A 15,236-nucleotide genomic window follows, 5' to 3' on the forward strand; every position below is an offset into this window, starting at 1 on the left:
CACACACACACACACACACACACACAGCGAGGGTCCTTCTATATCTTGGCCTGCTCTGGTTTCACACTTCCTGGTTTGTGCAGGCTGAACTTCCCTCCAGCGCACCGCTGACAGACGCTTACTTCCCTCACGGGGCCGTGCGTCTTGCGCAGCGTCACATTTCGACGCTGCGCAAGAACGATTCTGGCACGTTGAAAGTGCGAGTCACACCTCCGGCGGCGTAGTAACACCTTTCTCTTCTTCAAAGAGACGTGTATAAAAAGAGAGACAGCGTTGCATCTTGGGTAACGTGTTCAGCCAAAGAGAGCCGTGAAGGGGAGAGTGGGGATCCTGACAGTGGGTTTGTTCTGGCTTGTTCCCACTGCGACCGAAGGAAAGAAGAGACTGTTTGTCTTTCATTCTGCTCACACCGAGCCCTCTGACCGACGAGGCCACGCTGGCTGGCCCGCACAAGCACATGAATGAAAGTTTTGAGGAAACGTTGATTCCGTTACAGCGGCGTCGCAGGAAGTGAGAGCAAAACTGCCAAACTGCGGGCGGTTACAAGCGACACGCAAACAGATGGCGCACGGTCGAAAACAGGAACGGGGCAGAATGAATCCCAGGCCGGAGACGCCGGGGTGGAAGCCACGCCCCCACCGTTTGGTGCAGGAGTCAGCAAAGAGTGGACACGTTCGCTTCCTGCGAGGGGGTGTGGCCAAGCAGCGCTGAGCTCACCGTGGAAACCAGGAGTCAGGTGCGATGGCGGGAATGAAACAGGTGCTACTCTGGACCCTGCAGCACCCTGGGGAGCCGGTCTAGGATTCCTCCGGGCCAAGCAGGTGGAGGCGGCGTCGGGCTCGGTTACTTCACTCTGCTCAGGTGTTCAAAGCAGCAGCCACACACACACACACACACACACACACACAGGCTTCATTTATAAGGGGAGCAGAAGCATGGCGGCGCTGGGTTGAAGGCCAACACGAGCCCAGTTGCCGAGCCACTGGAGTCCCACTCAAGCAAACACACTGCTAGAAACATCCTGAGAAAACCTTGGAGCACACAGGCAGGAGCTTCAAGAGAAAACCTGATACAATACTGCCGCCAGTGGCGCAGTCCTCCAGGTTGGACCGGGACCGGGGTCTTAGATCCGGACCAGTGGAGACTCAGCCAACACTGTAATAACGCCGTAATAACAGGAAAGAATCCAGCCGCTGCCGCGTGTCCCTCTGGTGGTGGCGCCCAGAGTGACAGCCTGTCACCCCTTATTCCCAGTTCATTGATTTTTTTGAATTTTATGAAGCAACGTTGTTTTTTTTGAAAATGGCTGAAAACAGTTGCAGAGCAGCAAAATGCGGAAGGCAACGATTGAAAGAGGCCTTGCTGAGAAGAGACGTCGCTGCTCCAGTCAGAGGCAAACTGCAATCTAAAGATTCTGCTCATGTTTTTTCAGTTTGCTTGTTATTTTTCTGTGATGCCTGCAGTCTTGCGCTGCTCTCCGCGCTCTCCGGTCTGGACGAGGTCTCGTTGGTTCCGTCTTCACGGCGACAAAAACCAAACGTGCACCATCAGCGCGGCCACGGTGCGGTTTGCGGCCTTCCAGTCAGTCCAAGCTCTTCATCTCGGACCAGACCAACGCTGCAGTACACTGCCTGCTCTGTGGCGACGCGGTCCGCAGCGCGATGAGGCCGAGGCACTTTAATAAATAGAGAAGAGCGTTGGCCGCTAACCATCCACACCTTCCTCGTGTGTTTGCCAACCGCACAGACAGCGAGAGGCCGACGTCCACACACCGAGTGCCATCGCTGCCACAGCGAGTCACACTTGGCTTGTGTGCCGCGAGGACAAACGCCACGCAAGTCCTCGGTCGGACGGAACCTCTGCTGGACACGGGGAGGAATCCTCTTCGCTTCTCATGAAGCCACCAAAGACCAGAAGAGCGCACAGCCAGACCCTGGCGGGCAGCCGTTCTCTGTGCAACTTCACCGGATTCCAAGTTCCAACAAAGCCGCTGATAAGGACGCAAGTGACAAAGAACAGAGCGGGGGAGGTGGGGGGGGCAGGATTATCGCAGCGTAGGGACAAACACGGCGAGGACTCGGCTCCACGGCGGCGACGAGTGCCAACGCAACAAGCGAGTAACGCCCACAAACAGGGCGAGTGCACACGCTGAGCACAGACACACACTGCACACTGCTGCACACGGCGAGGGCTGGGTGCAGTTGCGTTGGCCTTAAGCTGCTTTTCAGGCCTCAGGGGGCAGCATAGAGCTGGCAAGACCGCCTTATGGGCATTGGCTGACCCACTTCTGGGTAACTCTATCCCTAATGTGACCCTGTGAAAAGCTAGAGGGGACACACACACACACACACACACACACACACACACACACACACACACACACACACTTCCTCTCTTCAAGCCGAGGAGGTTCGAGGGAACACGACAGCGGATGGCTTTTCCCCTCTCATTCATCCTCTTTTATCCTTCATTTATTTATTTATTTATTTATTTATGTCTGTTGAGTAATTACAGTTTCAAGCTCAAACCTTGAAATGGCCACAAGGTGAAGTTAAACCCGATGAGGATGAAAGACGTGTGTGTTGGAATGTTGAGAACATTGGGACGTTGTCGTGCTGAAGAAGCAGAGCCCCAGACGCTCCTGTCTGCATGATGGCTTCACGCCTCTGTGGATGATAATCCCACAACATGGCTTCAGCTGGGTCGATGGACACTGGATGCCGCTTGCCAAAAGCCTACTAGTGAGCGTCAAAGATGACCAAAAAAAAAATAAATGAAAAAAAACATTTTCAGGCTAAACGCCGTTAATCCATTCATGGGCTGATAACCCTCTCCAGAATTCAAAGTACATTCAGCTTGGATGGGAAGACATTGGAAATGTATTGAATCCCATAAATGGCGAAAAAACAAAGAGGGCCTTTGTAGTGATTCAAATGAGCTCAAGCTGCTGCTGCTGCTGCTGCTGCTGCTGCTGCACTTTCCACACCGTGGCTTTATAATAACAGAAAAGGACACCAAGGCCACAGATCGTGCAGTCTGGTCGCCCTCCACTGGTCGGCCTCCTCTCCGTCAAAACAGGCCAAACAGCCAAACTTGGTTCAAAAGCAGGAGAGGAACACACCACTGTATGCGTGTGAATGGGTTGCTTGATGGCAACGGCAGGCGCAACGTTAGGCGCGGGGTCACCTGGCAGCTTGCAGTGCAGCTCCCTGCTGTCAATCTGGGCTCAGCGTCTGGAAACAGAGCTGCCAATCCTCACACCGCACCGCTGCCAACCACCCAGTATCACGCCGCCACGCTTACCCATTCCCATCAGACGCAATGCTTTTGTCAACGCGCTATTTCAGGACGGCCTTCCTGTTGACTTTACCACTAGGGGGCAAACTGTCATTGAGCAATGGCAAACACTGCCGGTGCTTTCATTCACAGCGTGGCCGCGCACACACTGGAATCCCTGTTTGGGTGCAAACACGCTTGAGGTATTAGAGTCGGACGCAGGGGTTTCGCCCCCCCCCTGGCAACGGCTTCAGGTGAGAGTGCCGAGCTCTCCGTCACTCACCACACGGTCCAGACAAACAGATGATGGACATCGGCACAATGGATGACTTGAGCAATCAAATTATTCTCCCGTTTGACTTCGGCGACATGGACGGGGGACGGGGGAGGTGGGGGTGGGGCCTTGGGGCCTCCAGCAACTTCCTGTTGAACGGATGACAAACTTCTACTACTTTCATAAAAGATGAAAAAAGAAAATCGTGGTTCCATGTTCAGAAATGAGGTCACTTTCACCACAAAACAAGACATTATTGCAGGCACATGGCTCATAAACTTGCTCTATTACCTTAATAACTTGAAAGTGCATGTTTTTGTTTTGTTTTTTTTTTCAGTTCTTTGACTGACCAGCAACTTGGAACAGCAACACGGCGCTGTGCTGCTCACGTCAGGGCACCGTGGCCAGCGCCGTTTCACTTTCAAAACAGAGCTCTGTGTGTTCCGGGGGCCTTCCTGCGGCCGACGGTGTCATAACTGTTTGGATATGCACGGGACGGTTTATGAGTATGTGCGCATTTGCATGTGTGTCTGATCCGGTCATAGACTGGAAGGAGGAACAATGGCATTCCTGTGCTCGGACCTCCAGGTGGCTGTGGAAACCCAATCCCAAACCGAGCTTTGTGCTGGCACACAGAGTGCCGGGAATGCCGAATGCTGCTGCTGCCTCCCTCCGGAGACACCGGTCAGAATAGGACTATTGTCCCAAACCGGGCTCAGGGCAATAAATGCTGCAGGGCCACCATCGGTGACAAAACACACAAGCTGACAAACATCGATGCTGAAGACAGAACGGACGACGCTGTTAGTCCTCCACCACCAGTTTGAATTTTTAATCTTTAAGGGACAAAGTGTGGGAAGATCTGGGGGATATTTTTGGAAATTAAATGATTTTTTGGTGACAAAACAAGACATGAATGCTGGCACACCGTTCACAAACCACACACGACCGCTGAATGAGCTCCAACCTTGGTGTCACGCTCACTTTAGCCCAGTACATGCTGACGGTCTGCGTTTCAAAGGTGAACTCACTGTAGTCTTGACAGTCTGGAGACAGTGGCTGTGTCTCAACCCAGGCTCTGCATCCTTGGAAGGAAGCGTCCTCCATCTGAAGGAAGCATCCTCCATCTGAAGGAAGCGTCCTCCCAAGGACCCGGCCCAGAAAGACCGACCCAAACCCGCCTCCCTGGTAACCACACGGGACGGTCTAGCCTTGGGCGTATTTCCTGGTTGCGTCACCGCCGTTCCCTCCTGCTGGCCAACCCAGGAAGTGACGTTTTCATAGCATCAAGCTAACCATTGGTTCACCAGCTAACGATGGCGTTGGATGTTCAAATCAGTAAAAACCCTGCGTTAAAAACTGAATATTTGATGTGAAATTTCGATACTTAAATTTATACGTGGTGTCTTTGCCAGTAGATTGCGCTAATTTCAGCCGACTTCCCAGGATGCTTTGCAGCAGCAGGCAAAGCATCCTGGGATACAGAAGGAGGTGAAGGATAGTAGCGCTGCAGCCTTGGAATGGGCTAACAGTAGGACGCATTCCAAGCACGCATTCGGAGCGTCCTTCTGACTTTTGGGAAGTGGGAGGAGCCTTCACGCAGTGCTAGGACGCAACTTCCTGTCAAACGCAGCCTTGGAAGGATGCAGAGCCTGGATTGAGACACAGCAGAAGTCTCGCAACGGCCCAGAAGATCTTACACAACGTTCCAAATCTCAACAGTTAACAAAAGTAAACAAATAAGAATCTAATCGGGTCTCTTCCAAACAGAAGAGCAGAGTGGACTCATGGACAAAGCAAGGCACCATCTGCAGGCGCTCCAGCACACGGGCCAACATACGCAGAGCAGGAAGCACATCATGCCGAGTCCACGGCCTTGAGGAGGAACATGATTCATTTCCTCTGGACGCCGCTCAGCCAGCCATGCCTCCACAAAATTCCAGCGGTCCGGGGGTGAAGTCCCGAACGCGGCACGCCGGGGTTACGTTGCAACACAACTCACAAGGCGACAACCGTTTCCCAAGAGCAAAGCTGGAGGGCCGGCGCTTTCATTTTGACGCGGGCGATCACAGCGGCCAACTCGCCCAACGCTGACAAACACCGAGGACCACGGGTAGCGGCGGGAATTCACCTGCTGCGCACGTCCTACAGTCCAGTGGCAGCGTACAGGCACGCACGCCTGGGTACAGAGACACTCCCACCCCCCCACCCCCTCCCGTCTCCACCGTGGCCCTGGAAGAAATCACACTCCATCAATTTAATTGGTTGCTTGTCAATCAAGCGTCTTCACAGGCAGCAGGATTCCCCATCCCCCCCCCCAAAAAAACATCTTTTCATTCTCATCTGGAGAGAATTGCAGCACCACGGGCTCTCCTGGCAATCACACACACACACACACACACACACACGTCAAGGGCCTCACACGTTTCTATCAAGCTCAAGAGAAATGAGTGCGTGAGTGGATTCACTTCGACTGACTGCCTCCATGTTTGAGAGCAGGCCGTCAGGTTCTGGCTTCCTCCTTCAAAGCAGCACCAGGATCCGGAAGACGGTGGCGGTGTCTCGGCAGAAGTTAAACATTTGCTGCCAGTCCTGCCGACCAGACTGAGTGATGCAAGGCCGAAAAGCTCAGAGACGTTCAGTGTGGGGAGAGAGAGAGAGAGAGAGAGAGAGAGAGCGGAAGAGAGAGAGAGAGAGGGGGGGAGGAAGAGAGGAAGAAGAAGAGCAACGCCAACAGTCCCAGTGAATCACCGCTGAGCTCAACTTTGAACGGCTCGTCCGAACACTGAGATAGTTCCCCCCCACCCCCAAACACACACACACACACACACACACACACACACACACACACACACGCACACACAGGGATGCTGTCAACTGTCGTCGAGTGCCGCCGAGGTCGTTCGAACGAACCCAAAGTGGCCGCAGTAGTCAGATGCGGTGACACAGTGTGATCCCCGGCAGACGACACATCAGCAGTCAGCCTTCACGCTGTACGTGCTAAAAAAATAAAAATAAAAATAAATAACTAAATAAATAAACAAACAAACAAACCAAAAAAAAAAAAAAAAAAATTGAGACGCCTCGCCACAGAATTCCCCCCGCCTCAGAGAGCCGCGTGTGCTGGCAGAGAAGCCGAACCATCAGTTCTGGTCAGAGTCGCTGCGTGAAGGTGGAAAAGTCGTCTTTTTTTTGGTGGCGGCCGAGTGAAATGTTTGGTTTGTTTAACGGTGCCTCGCATCACATCCTCGTTGCTTGGCTGCTTCTGTCAACAAGACTCGGCTCTCTCTGCCGTAGCGCCGCCACTCTGCTGCGAGATAACGGCTGACAGCGGCTCCAACCAAACCACTAGCGCTCCCCGCGCGATAGTCGCTACTCACCTCCGAACGTCGAGGCTCCCCGGTCCGGTCCGGTCCGCTCCGGTCCGGTCCGCCGCCTCGGGGAGGAAGAGAGAGCGAAGGCCAGGCCAGGCCAGGCCAGGCGAGGCTAGGAGGGAGGGGGGGACACAACTGACGCCGACCGACACACACAGTGCAAGTTAGCGGGCTATGCTAGCTAACAAGCTAACGGCTGGCTGCTGGAGGAGGAGGAGGAGGAGGAGGTGGATGAGTGTGGTCCTCCTTCTCTGTGGCGTCGAGGCCAACTCGGAACCCGAAAAGCAAGTCCGAGATTAGGCGTTTTCTCCCGCGGAGCCCCGGCGGCTGAGGGAGAACCGCCCAGCACCAAGGGGACGGGCTCAGGGCGGACAAACATCCATTCGGGGGGGACGGACGGGTGGGTGAGGGGGAGACACCGCGACTGTGAGGGCGGTGGAGGCGGCAGCGCAGCTCTGCGGTGCGGGCTTCACTCTCCGGGCGGACGCGCTGCCTCTGCCTGGCCTGGGTGTGCGTGCGTGAGCGGCGTGCATGTGTGCGTGTGACAGGCGGAGAGAGAGAGGGGGGGGGGGTTGCAGATGTGTGCGAGGAGCAAACGCATCACTGGAAGATCAACAGCGCACGAGTCCGTCGCTCACATCGTCTCACACACGATCCAAAAATAGAAAAAAATAGAAACACAAAACAACACAACTGTGTCCAGACCAAACATTTAGTCAACTGCGGAGCAGCGTGGTCTTCAACGTGGCTGCTCTTACTGTTGAAGACAAAGTGGAGACGGGATATCGTTAGAAAGGCAAACGTTGTCAATCATCAGGAACAACCACGCAGCCTGACAGAAGAGAAAAGACGGCAAAGTTTTCACGATCCGTACTTCTTCTCAAAAACATCACCAAAAGTCAAAAGTGGACGTTTTTCGAAATAAAACCAAAATAAATACCAAATTTGTAAAAATATTTTGTCAAGAAATTAAATAAAAAGGCGGATGTATGTTTTAGTTGAGTAACTCCTCCTGCTAAAAACAACAACAACAACTGTCGTTAATCCCATAGCCAAAGCGCTAGTCCTCTTGTAAAAAAATAAATAAAATAAAGTGCAATACTGTTGCACTGTAGTCCAGAAGGTGTCTCCGTTCTGGGTACTGCGCTTTCACCTTTGGCTGCCATAAGAAAAAACAGGTTGTCGCAAACAGGCATTAGTATTATCACTGGTTGCAAAACATTTCCTTGTGACTGGATGCCACTGAAAAGCCTTTAAATACTCAGTCAGGTGAAAACACCTAACAATGGTCAACAGTCATGGGTCTCAATAGTTTGGGAAAGTAGACCAAAAACAATGGAAACCAAGTGGGCAAATCTCAGTTAGTCACTCTGTTAACAAAACGTCACCACAGTATTGATTATTTATTTTTGTGTGTATTAAATCCTTTATCGGGGGAGCATAATCCCTTTTGTGTCACCATGTATTCCACAAGACAAGAGGCGCCTGGGAATGCCAGTGCCAGGAGGGGACGGCTGATGGAGTTCATTTTCTTCATTTGCTATCTTTTTTTTTTTTTTTTTTTCTTGCCGTCTTCTTCTGATTGCCAATCAAGTTACCTGTGCAGGGCCGCCAGAGATCGAGGGAGGCTATTACCGGACAAGGATTCCTGGCGGCCCACTTTGGTCGAGTTATGCATGCAAATTGTTTTATGCCAACAACATCACTTGCCAAACTCCCGTCGCACATCATGAGGTCGCCGAGGAGACGCGTCTCATTTCCGTGGTCCAGCGCTGTACCTGGTCGGACGGGGACGGAGGAATGCAGAATTGGGGAAATGTCGCTCATGACTGTGAGCGATTGCGCACGTGACAGACAGCAGACCAGCAGTCTTCCCCCTCACAGCGAGGCTTCTTGCGTTAGTCATCCGACATGGCAACGCTGCGGGTGTTTTGTCGTCTATAATTACCGCCTTGAACGCGGAAGAGAAAAGCGACTCAGCGGTTTTTTGAGACACCGTGGAGGAAAAAAAGGTCGGTCTTAGCGGCCACGGTAGCATTCTAAAGACACAGGATCGGAATTATTAGACGTTATTATGAGACCAAGTCCACCTGAGACGGTGGAAAAAGGAGTTCTCTCAACCTGTGCACACACGACATTCGCCACTGAATTGAAGTTTCTGTTGAATTTAGGGCTAAACTGCACAAGTTCTGGATGCCTAGCCTGAATTAACTTAAGAGATGGAATGACAGAAATGTGAAGGAATGGCGCGCGCGCACACACACACACACACACACACGGTATAGACACGCCCACCTACCCACACGTGAGAGCTATCCATCCCCATTACAGGCATTGACAAATTTCCAGCACCAGTCAATGGCCTGCTGACACAGATCAATGGACGCTGCTTCAGGCTGTGGCTTTTACATGTTTGGCTCTCGCACCACACGCAGTCAGTCACCAGGGGGAAAAAATAAAACTCCAACCCCACCGACACGCTTACATAATGTGCCGCTAAATGAAAATCTCATAGTGGCATGAGCGTGTTTGTTGGACTAAGGCTGTGTTTGTTTTGTCATTTGAAAAAAAAAAAAAAAAATGCTCTTCACCGTGGCCCGAAACGCCTTTTGCGGCATTTTATTGCAACAAACCAATTCCAACAGGATGGTCGGACGGTTTCAGAAGCATAAAGCAACCCTGTGTATTTGACAGAACTGCAGCTGGTGCAGACTCTCGGACTTTGATGTTCCTTGGCGCTTTGTGCCGCTCCAGCCTGCTGTCTTCCTCACGTGTCGTGTGTGTTTTTAAGGGAGAAGCAGCGGCGTGCAGGTCCAGTCCCACAGCAACAGCTCACACTTTAACTTCAGCCATAAAACATTCATATCTGTTTGCTATTGAGCTTCGACGGTGTCTGTAAAAGATATTTTATTCATTCGGCTGGCAACAGCAGTGGGCTGGGCTTGAAAAATGAATGAGATATTTGGAGAGAGCTTCATCTGAATGCGAGCTTCTTTCGCAAGAGTGGTCCTCAAGTGGAAAACACATTAATGGAGTGTTGAAGCTTCGTGCCCCACACAGATTATTGCTGCCACGGAAAAATATGATTATGCCACGACGTCCCAGTGCATCACACAGGCAAGTGCAGATTTGTGCGGCTGCGTTGGAAAGCCGACAGGCCCCTCCCCGGTGGACTAGTGCAGACTGATGGATAAGCTACAGGCAACAAGGTATCCATGGGAACGGCTGTGACTTAATGACGACAGAGTAAGTGTGTTCCTCCGCAGGCGCCGCATCCTGCTCCAATCAAGCAGCTGATTGCGAGGGGCCGTTTCATCCCAAAGCCCAGCTCTCCAGACACACTGTTGGATTTCACTTTGTACAAAAAAAAGGGAAGGTTTTGCTGTGACTCCAGGCTTGAAATAGGGCTGTCATATGGTCGCGCTTGAAATAGACGGCATTGTATGCAAGTATGAAGTTTTTCATCCCCTGAAAGAAAATAGAAATAATAGTACGAGAGCTTCCACGTGTACTGGTTTGTAATTACTGTGAAAGGCCTGAGCGTTTCAACCTCGACAGGTATCTACAGCCACATTAAACAGTCTAAGAGCAGCATTGCATTGATGAGAAACTGTGCAAGACAGAAAAGATGATGACAAAGTTGTAACATGAACATCTGCAGCTTACACTACTCGCACCCTCTACCTGTGTTTATGTTATAATAGAAACTAATATTTTACATCTATTCCTTTAATTTATGGGATGACATTTATGCACAACAATAAAACCTGCTGCTGAATCACAGAATAAGTTAAACTCGCAGCAGTAAGGAAGGCTCCTGAGCAGTGACCTCAGAAGCCTTCATCACTTTTGCAAATCATGCCAACACATGATGTCCGAGTTGCCGTCTCTTGCGCACAGCAAATCATCTTGGAATTACTTTATCGTACGTTCTGGGAAACTAACTGATATTTGCAACAATAAATAACTCTCAGAATTTGCGGTGTCTTTTGGTGAATACCCTGGCAGCAAGGACAACCACAAATGCTGCTGGAAAATGGGAGAAATAACAAATGGGAAGACCAAATTCAATTGGAAATCTTGGTCAGTTTTATGGGTTTCCAGCTACAAAATGACCATCAAATAACTGAAGATTAGAGTTTGTTAGAATGTCAGTACCACAGTCGGTTAATAGGGCAACTTACTGTCGTTATGTTGACAATGATGCATACAGACGTAGATGACAAGATTTATAATGTTTGTTCATCGTCGAGATAAAATATTAGTCTTTCAGATTCATCGTCACCTCCGGTTCCTGTGAGTTGAGTGTGTACGCTTTAACCCTGGATTGCTCAGCATCTGGTTTAAATAATGCACTACCTACCATCAAACAGCAGGTGGCAGCAAATCCCCAAATGCGTGAGTCACCTGCTCCGTCTCCTTTTCACCGTGAAACCTCATTCACTTCGTAAAATGTTTTGAATTCAGTCATCAATCCTCTATTAAAGCACTACATGTACCTTCCAAACTGCCTGTAGCTCCAAATGTCTTTCCATCCACTATGCATTTAGATTTACATGTTATTTTCTATAGACCAGCGGGAATTGACTGGCTTTATGTGCTGCTACAATATCAGCAGCTTCATTTGAGAAACAACCCGATGGTGAATATTTTGGTCTTGTGCTGTGTTTTGGTTTCTGGTCTTTTCCCTTTCCCTTATTAGCTCAAAGCATAACAACCAAAAGTCAAATAATACTTGAAATCATAACTCTTTTTGAGTTTTGTTGAACTGGAAGTCGAAGGGATTTGGGAAACCTAGTAACGGTGGGAAAAAAAATACAAATATTTTGGAAAACCAGATGACACCGATTAATATACTAAACTATACCAAGAACCTTATGTGGTACACAAACACAAAATATGACAACATATACATATACAAATAAATAAATAAACCACACCGATCCAAATTCGCCTACAATTTTCTAATAGCTTGCAAGTTTAAAACAAATGTAACGCGAGTCTCCGGCACACTACCGGAAGACATGTAGTTCATTTCCGGGTCAAGTGATGTTCGCGGTCTCGCTGTCGCGGTGCTAATAGTTACCACCAAGAGAATTGGTCGTAGGTCAAACAGCGACTGGGACTGTCCCCGTGTCTTTACACATGGCCTCTCAGATTCCCATCACGGTCAGAGCTCAGCCGGTAAACGGCAGCGCTGCTGCTCTAAGGGGGAAGAAACGGCCCGGAAGTCCGGCTGCGTCCGCCGCTCCGCCGGCTACAGCTAGCAGCTGTAGTAGCAGCAACAGCAGCAACAGCGGCAGCAAGAAGAAGAAGGGGCCGCTGCTGACAACAACCACAGCGGCACACACTCAGGCACGGCTAACACACGCGTCCCATTACCTACTCAAAATAAACCAAACTCTCATATTATTCACACCTTTTAATTTGAAGCGAGTGAAGTGACCTCGCCCAACATTTTGAGAAAAGAGAAATCGAGTCGAATATCCAGAGTCACCATAACCGTATGCTCAGCGACAAAAGAAACAATGGATTGCGAGGTGATTTAAAACAAATGGCTGCTTGTCTCCTTGTTTGCTGCGCAGAACCCAGCAGTGGAGTCTGCAGTGGTGACTGAGATGAAAGCTGTGGGATCAGCTGACAGCAACCAGCCGCCCTCCACTGAGCCCACAGCCAAACCTCCGCCGTTCAAAGATCCAACATTTATGGTGAATCTCTCTTTCCATTTGTGTCCAGCTTTTTTTTTTCATATGTTTTTTTTTGTTGTTGTTGTTGTCGTCGTCGTTTATCTAATCAATGTCAACCTTCTGGCTTACCCTTGGCTGTGACAGCACTCTGGGATTGGTGGAGCAGCAGCAGGTAAGAAGAACAGGACTTGGAAAAACCTCAAACAGATTCTGGCCTTGGAGCGAACGCTGCCGTGGAAACTCAGCGATCCAAACTGTAAGTCCAGTGTATTTCCAGGGTTATAGCAGTAAACATGCCAACACACACACTCATATATATGATGCATTTATAATCACAATTTGTGGCTTTTCCCTCCAAAAAACTCAAATCTTGTTTGCAGACTACAGCATCGATGCTCCGCCCTCATTCAAGCCAAGCAAGAAATATTCAGACATCTCCGGCCTCCCAGTGAGTTATCGGTTTACCTCGGTTCTATTTTCACAATCACTAAATGCCCCCTGAGTCTTGTACCAAGCCCGCACCGAATGCACCGCTGTCTTTTTGCAGGCAAACTACACAGACCCTCAGACAAAGTTACGCTTCACCTCATCGGAGGAGTTCTCCTACATCCGCCTCCTCCCCACCGACGTTGTCACCGGCTATCTGGCTCTTCGAAAGGCAACTTGCATCGTACCCTGACAGCTGCTCAGGCCTTGACAAACATATCCTACGCAGAACTGAACTCAGGCGTGTGCTGAAGACTGAGGCTGTCCACCTGAGGACAACCACCGCAACGCAGACTGAACTTCTCTAAGAGAGAAATATTTTTTCCAAAGTCTTTGTTGTAACTGTCTGACATTTAAATATGTTTACAGTTTTTCAATGTTTTTTTTTATTTATTAAAAAAAACAAAAAAAACAAAACAAAATACAAAAAAAACAACAACAAGCTACCACATGTAGCCTTTGTCTCATGACAAGATAAACATTTATGTAATATGTATTTTATATTTTCAGAGAGGGTGTCATATTTCATGGTTGGTGGTGAATGAATGATGTATAACGTTATAACAAAGAGCAATGTTTAATTCTCCTTGTTTCCACATGGTGGCAGCATTGAACAAAACAAATTGTAAAAACGTCAGAAATAAATAAATAAAGATCCAGAATCCTTGCTGAAATACAAACATTACCCAAATATACAATATTTGTCACTGGCTGTTGCTTTTTTTTTTTTTTTTGTAAAGGTTTGTAGCAGAACACAAGTGCATCCAATATTTTTTTTAATTGATAAAAATATATTTTCTTCCACTTGTTAACTTGAGAAAGACAAATCTTCATTAAACAAAAACAAAAAAAACGCCAACATATTTCACTACTCACCATGTAAAACATCTCAGGTCCTTTTTGTTTTAATCTTAATGATCAAGATTTCCAGCACATCAAGAAGTAAATATAAAACACTGTCAGGAAGAGAGGAAGAGATGTCCCCAGAAGAGCTGAATTCACAGCCATGGTGGAGACTGCTGACCAGAAGACACTCAATGGAAGCATTGAAATGAACCCAGTTGAAGTGGATTGAACTGGATTCAAGATCCAACAATGCAGATGAACTTCAGGCTGCTATCTGAGCAACCTGGACCTCTGAACGCCACAGTGGTGCCACACACAGGCTGACTGATGCTCTTGCTTGGAGAATTTTATCTTCTGTTTAACGAGTTGAGAAAAGCTGAAAGTTTCACTTTATGAATTGAAATGATGTGGCTCGAGGAGGGGGGGTGGGGAGGGGGGACGACACGGTGGTTAGCGCTGCCGCCTCACAGCAAGAAGGTTGTGGGTTCGATTCCGGACCTGCGACCCTTCTGTGTGGAGTTTGCATGATCTCCCTGTGTCTGCTGGCTTCTCTCCTACATGCATGTGAGATGAATTGGAAAGTCTAAGTTGTCCATAGGTGTGAGTGTGAATGGTTGTGTGTCTCTATGTGTCCCTAATAAAGTGGCCACTGGTCCAGCTGGGCAGAGGGTATTGGAAATGGATGGATGGCTAAGGAGGGTGTGAAATATACCTGTATGTACTTTTATGATTGCTCTTTTTTTTGGAACCGATGAAATCAAATGTTTTTTATGTTTCAATGTGATTGTAATTGTTGACCCTTTGCTCTCTTTCACTCTATTAAACTGCAGACAACCTTTGTGTGTTGGCAGGACGCATCGTGACACATATTGGAAGCTCTTGGTCACTCTTGTTTGCTGTTTTTTTTATTTATTTATTTAAAAAGAAACAATGAATCATTTATTTTGTATATATATATATATATAAAAAACAATTGAACCGCTGCTATAATTCTCTGTGTTAGTCTGTGATGTGCCACAGCTTGCATTTATATAACCTCTGCAAACGTATTAGGGGCAGGAGTCACCGTGAAGCACCTAATTCACATGTGTTTTATGTAAATGTGGAATTGGTTCCACATGGCTTTAACTCCACAGCTGTGTTTGATATACGATGCGCTCGCCGAGCGGTCGAGCGAGCGCGTCCAATTAATCACACGTGGCAGGATTCCAGCATCGTTTTCATGGAATATTGTATTTTAGGCTATTTCTCACCATCTTGATGATTGAGGAGCAGCGTGCGACTCATTTGAAT

The 15,236-nt window shown here is 48.8% G+C and overlaps 2 protein-coding genes across 2 annotated transcripts in view; one reads left to right on the forward strand and one right to left on the reverse strand.

Moving 5' to 3' along the window:
- Nucleotides 1-7,447, reverse strand: part of galnt1 (UDP-N-acetyl-alpha-D-galactosamine:polypeptide N-acetylgalactosaminyltransferase 1) — a 34,252-nt gene extending 26,805 nt beyond the window's left edge. Inside the window, exon 1 of the mRNA XM_076017035.1 lies at nucleotides 6,931-7,447. The gene's annotated coding sequence lies outside the window, so the exon portion shown is untranslated. The remainder of the gene's footprint in view (nucleotides 1-6,930) is intronic.
- Nucleotides 7,448-11,942: 4,495 nt separating this feature from the next.
- Nucleotides 11,943-13,483, forward strand: ino80c (INO80 complex subunit C). The gene is made up of 5 exons (XM_076017084.1): nucleotides 11,943-12,279; nucleotides 12,510-12,632; nucleotides 12,756-12,867; nucleotides 12,992-13,059; nucleotides 13,159-13,483. The coding sequence occupies exons 1-5, from the start codon at nucleotides 12,070-12,072 to the stop codon at nucleotides 13,288-13,290; spliced, it is 645 nt and encodes a 214-aa protein (XP_075873199.1). The 5' UTR covers nucleotides 11,943-12,069; the 3' UTR covers nucleotides 13,291-13,483.
- Nucleotides 13,484-15,236: the final 1,753 nt, after the last annotated feature.

Source organism: Nelusetta ayraudi, unplaced genomic scaffold (genome assembly GCF_046127955.1).
Source record: "Nelusetta ayraudi isolate G7.1 ecotype Tasmania unplaced genomic scaffold, CSIRO-AGI_Nayr_v1 ptg000257l, whole genome shotgun sequence".
Lineage (NCBI taxonomy): Eukaryota > Metazoa > Chordata > Actinopteri > Tetraodontiformes > Monacanthidae > Nelusetta > Nelusetta ayraudi.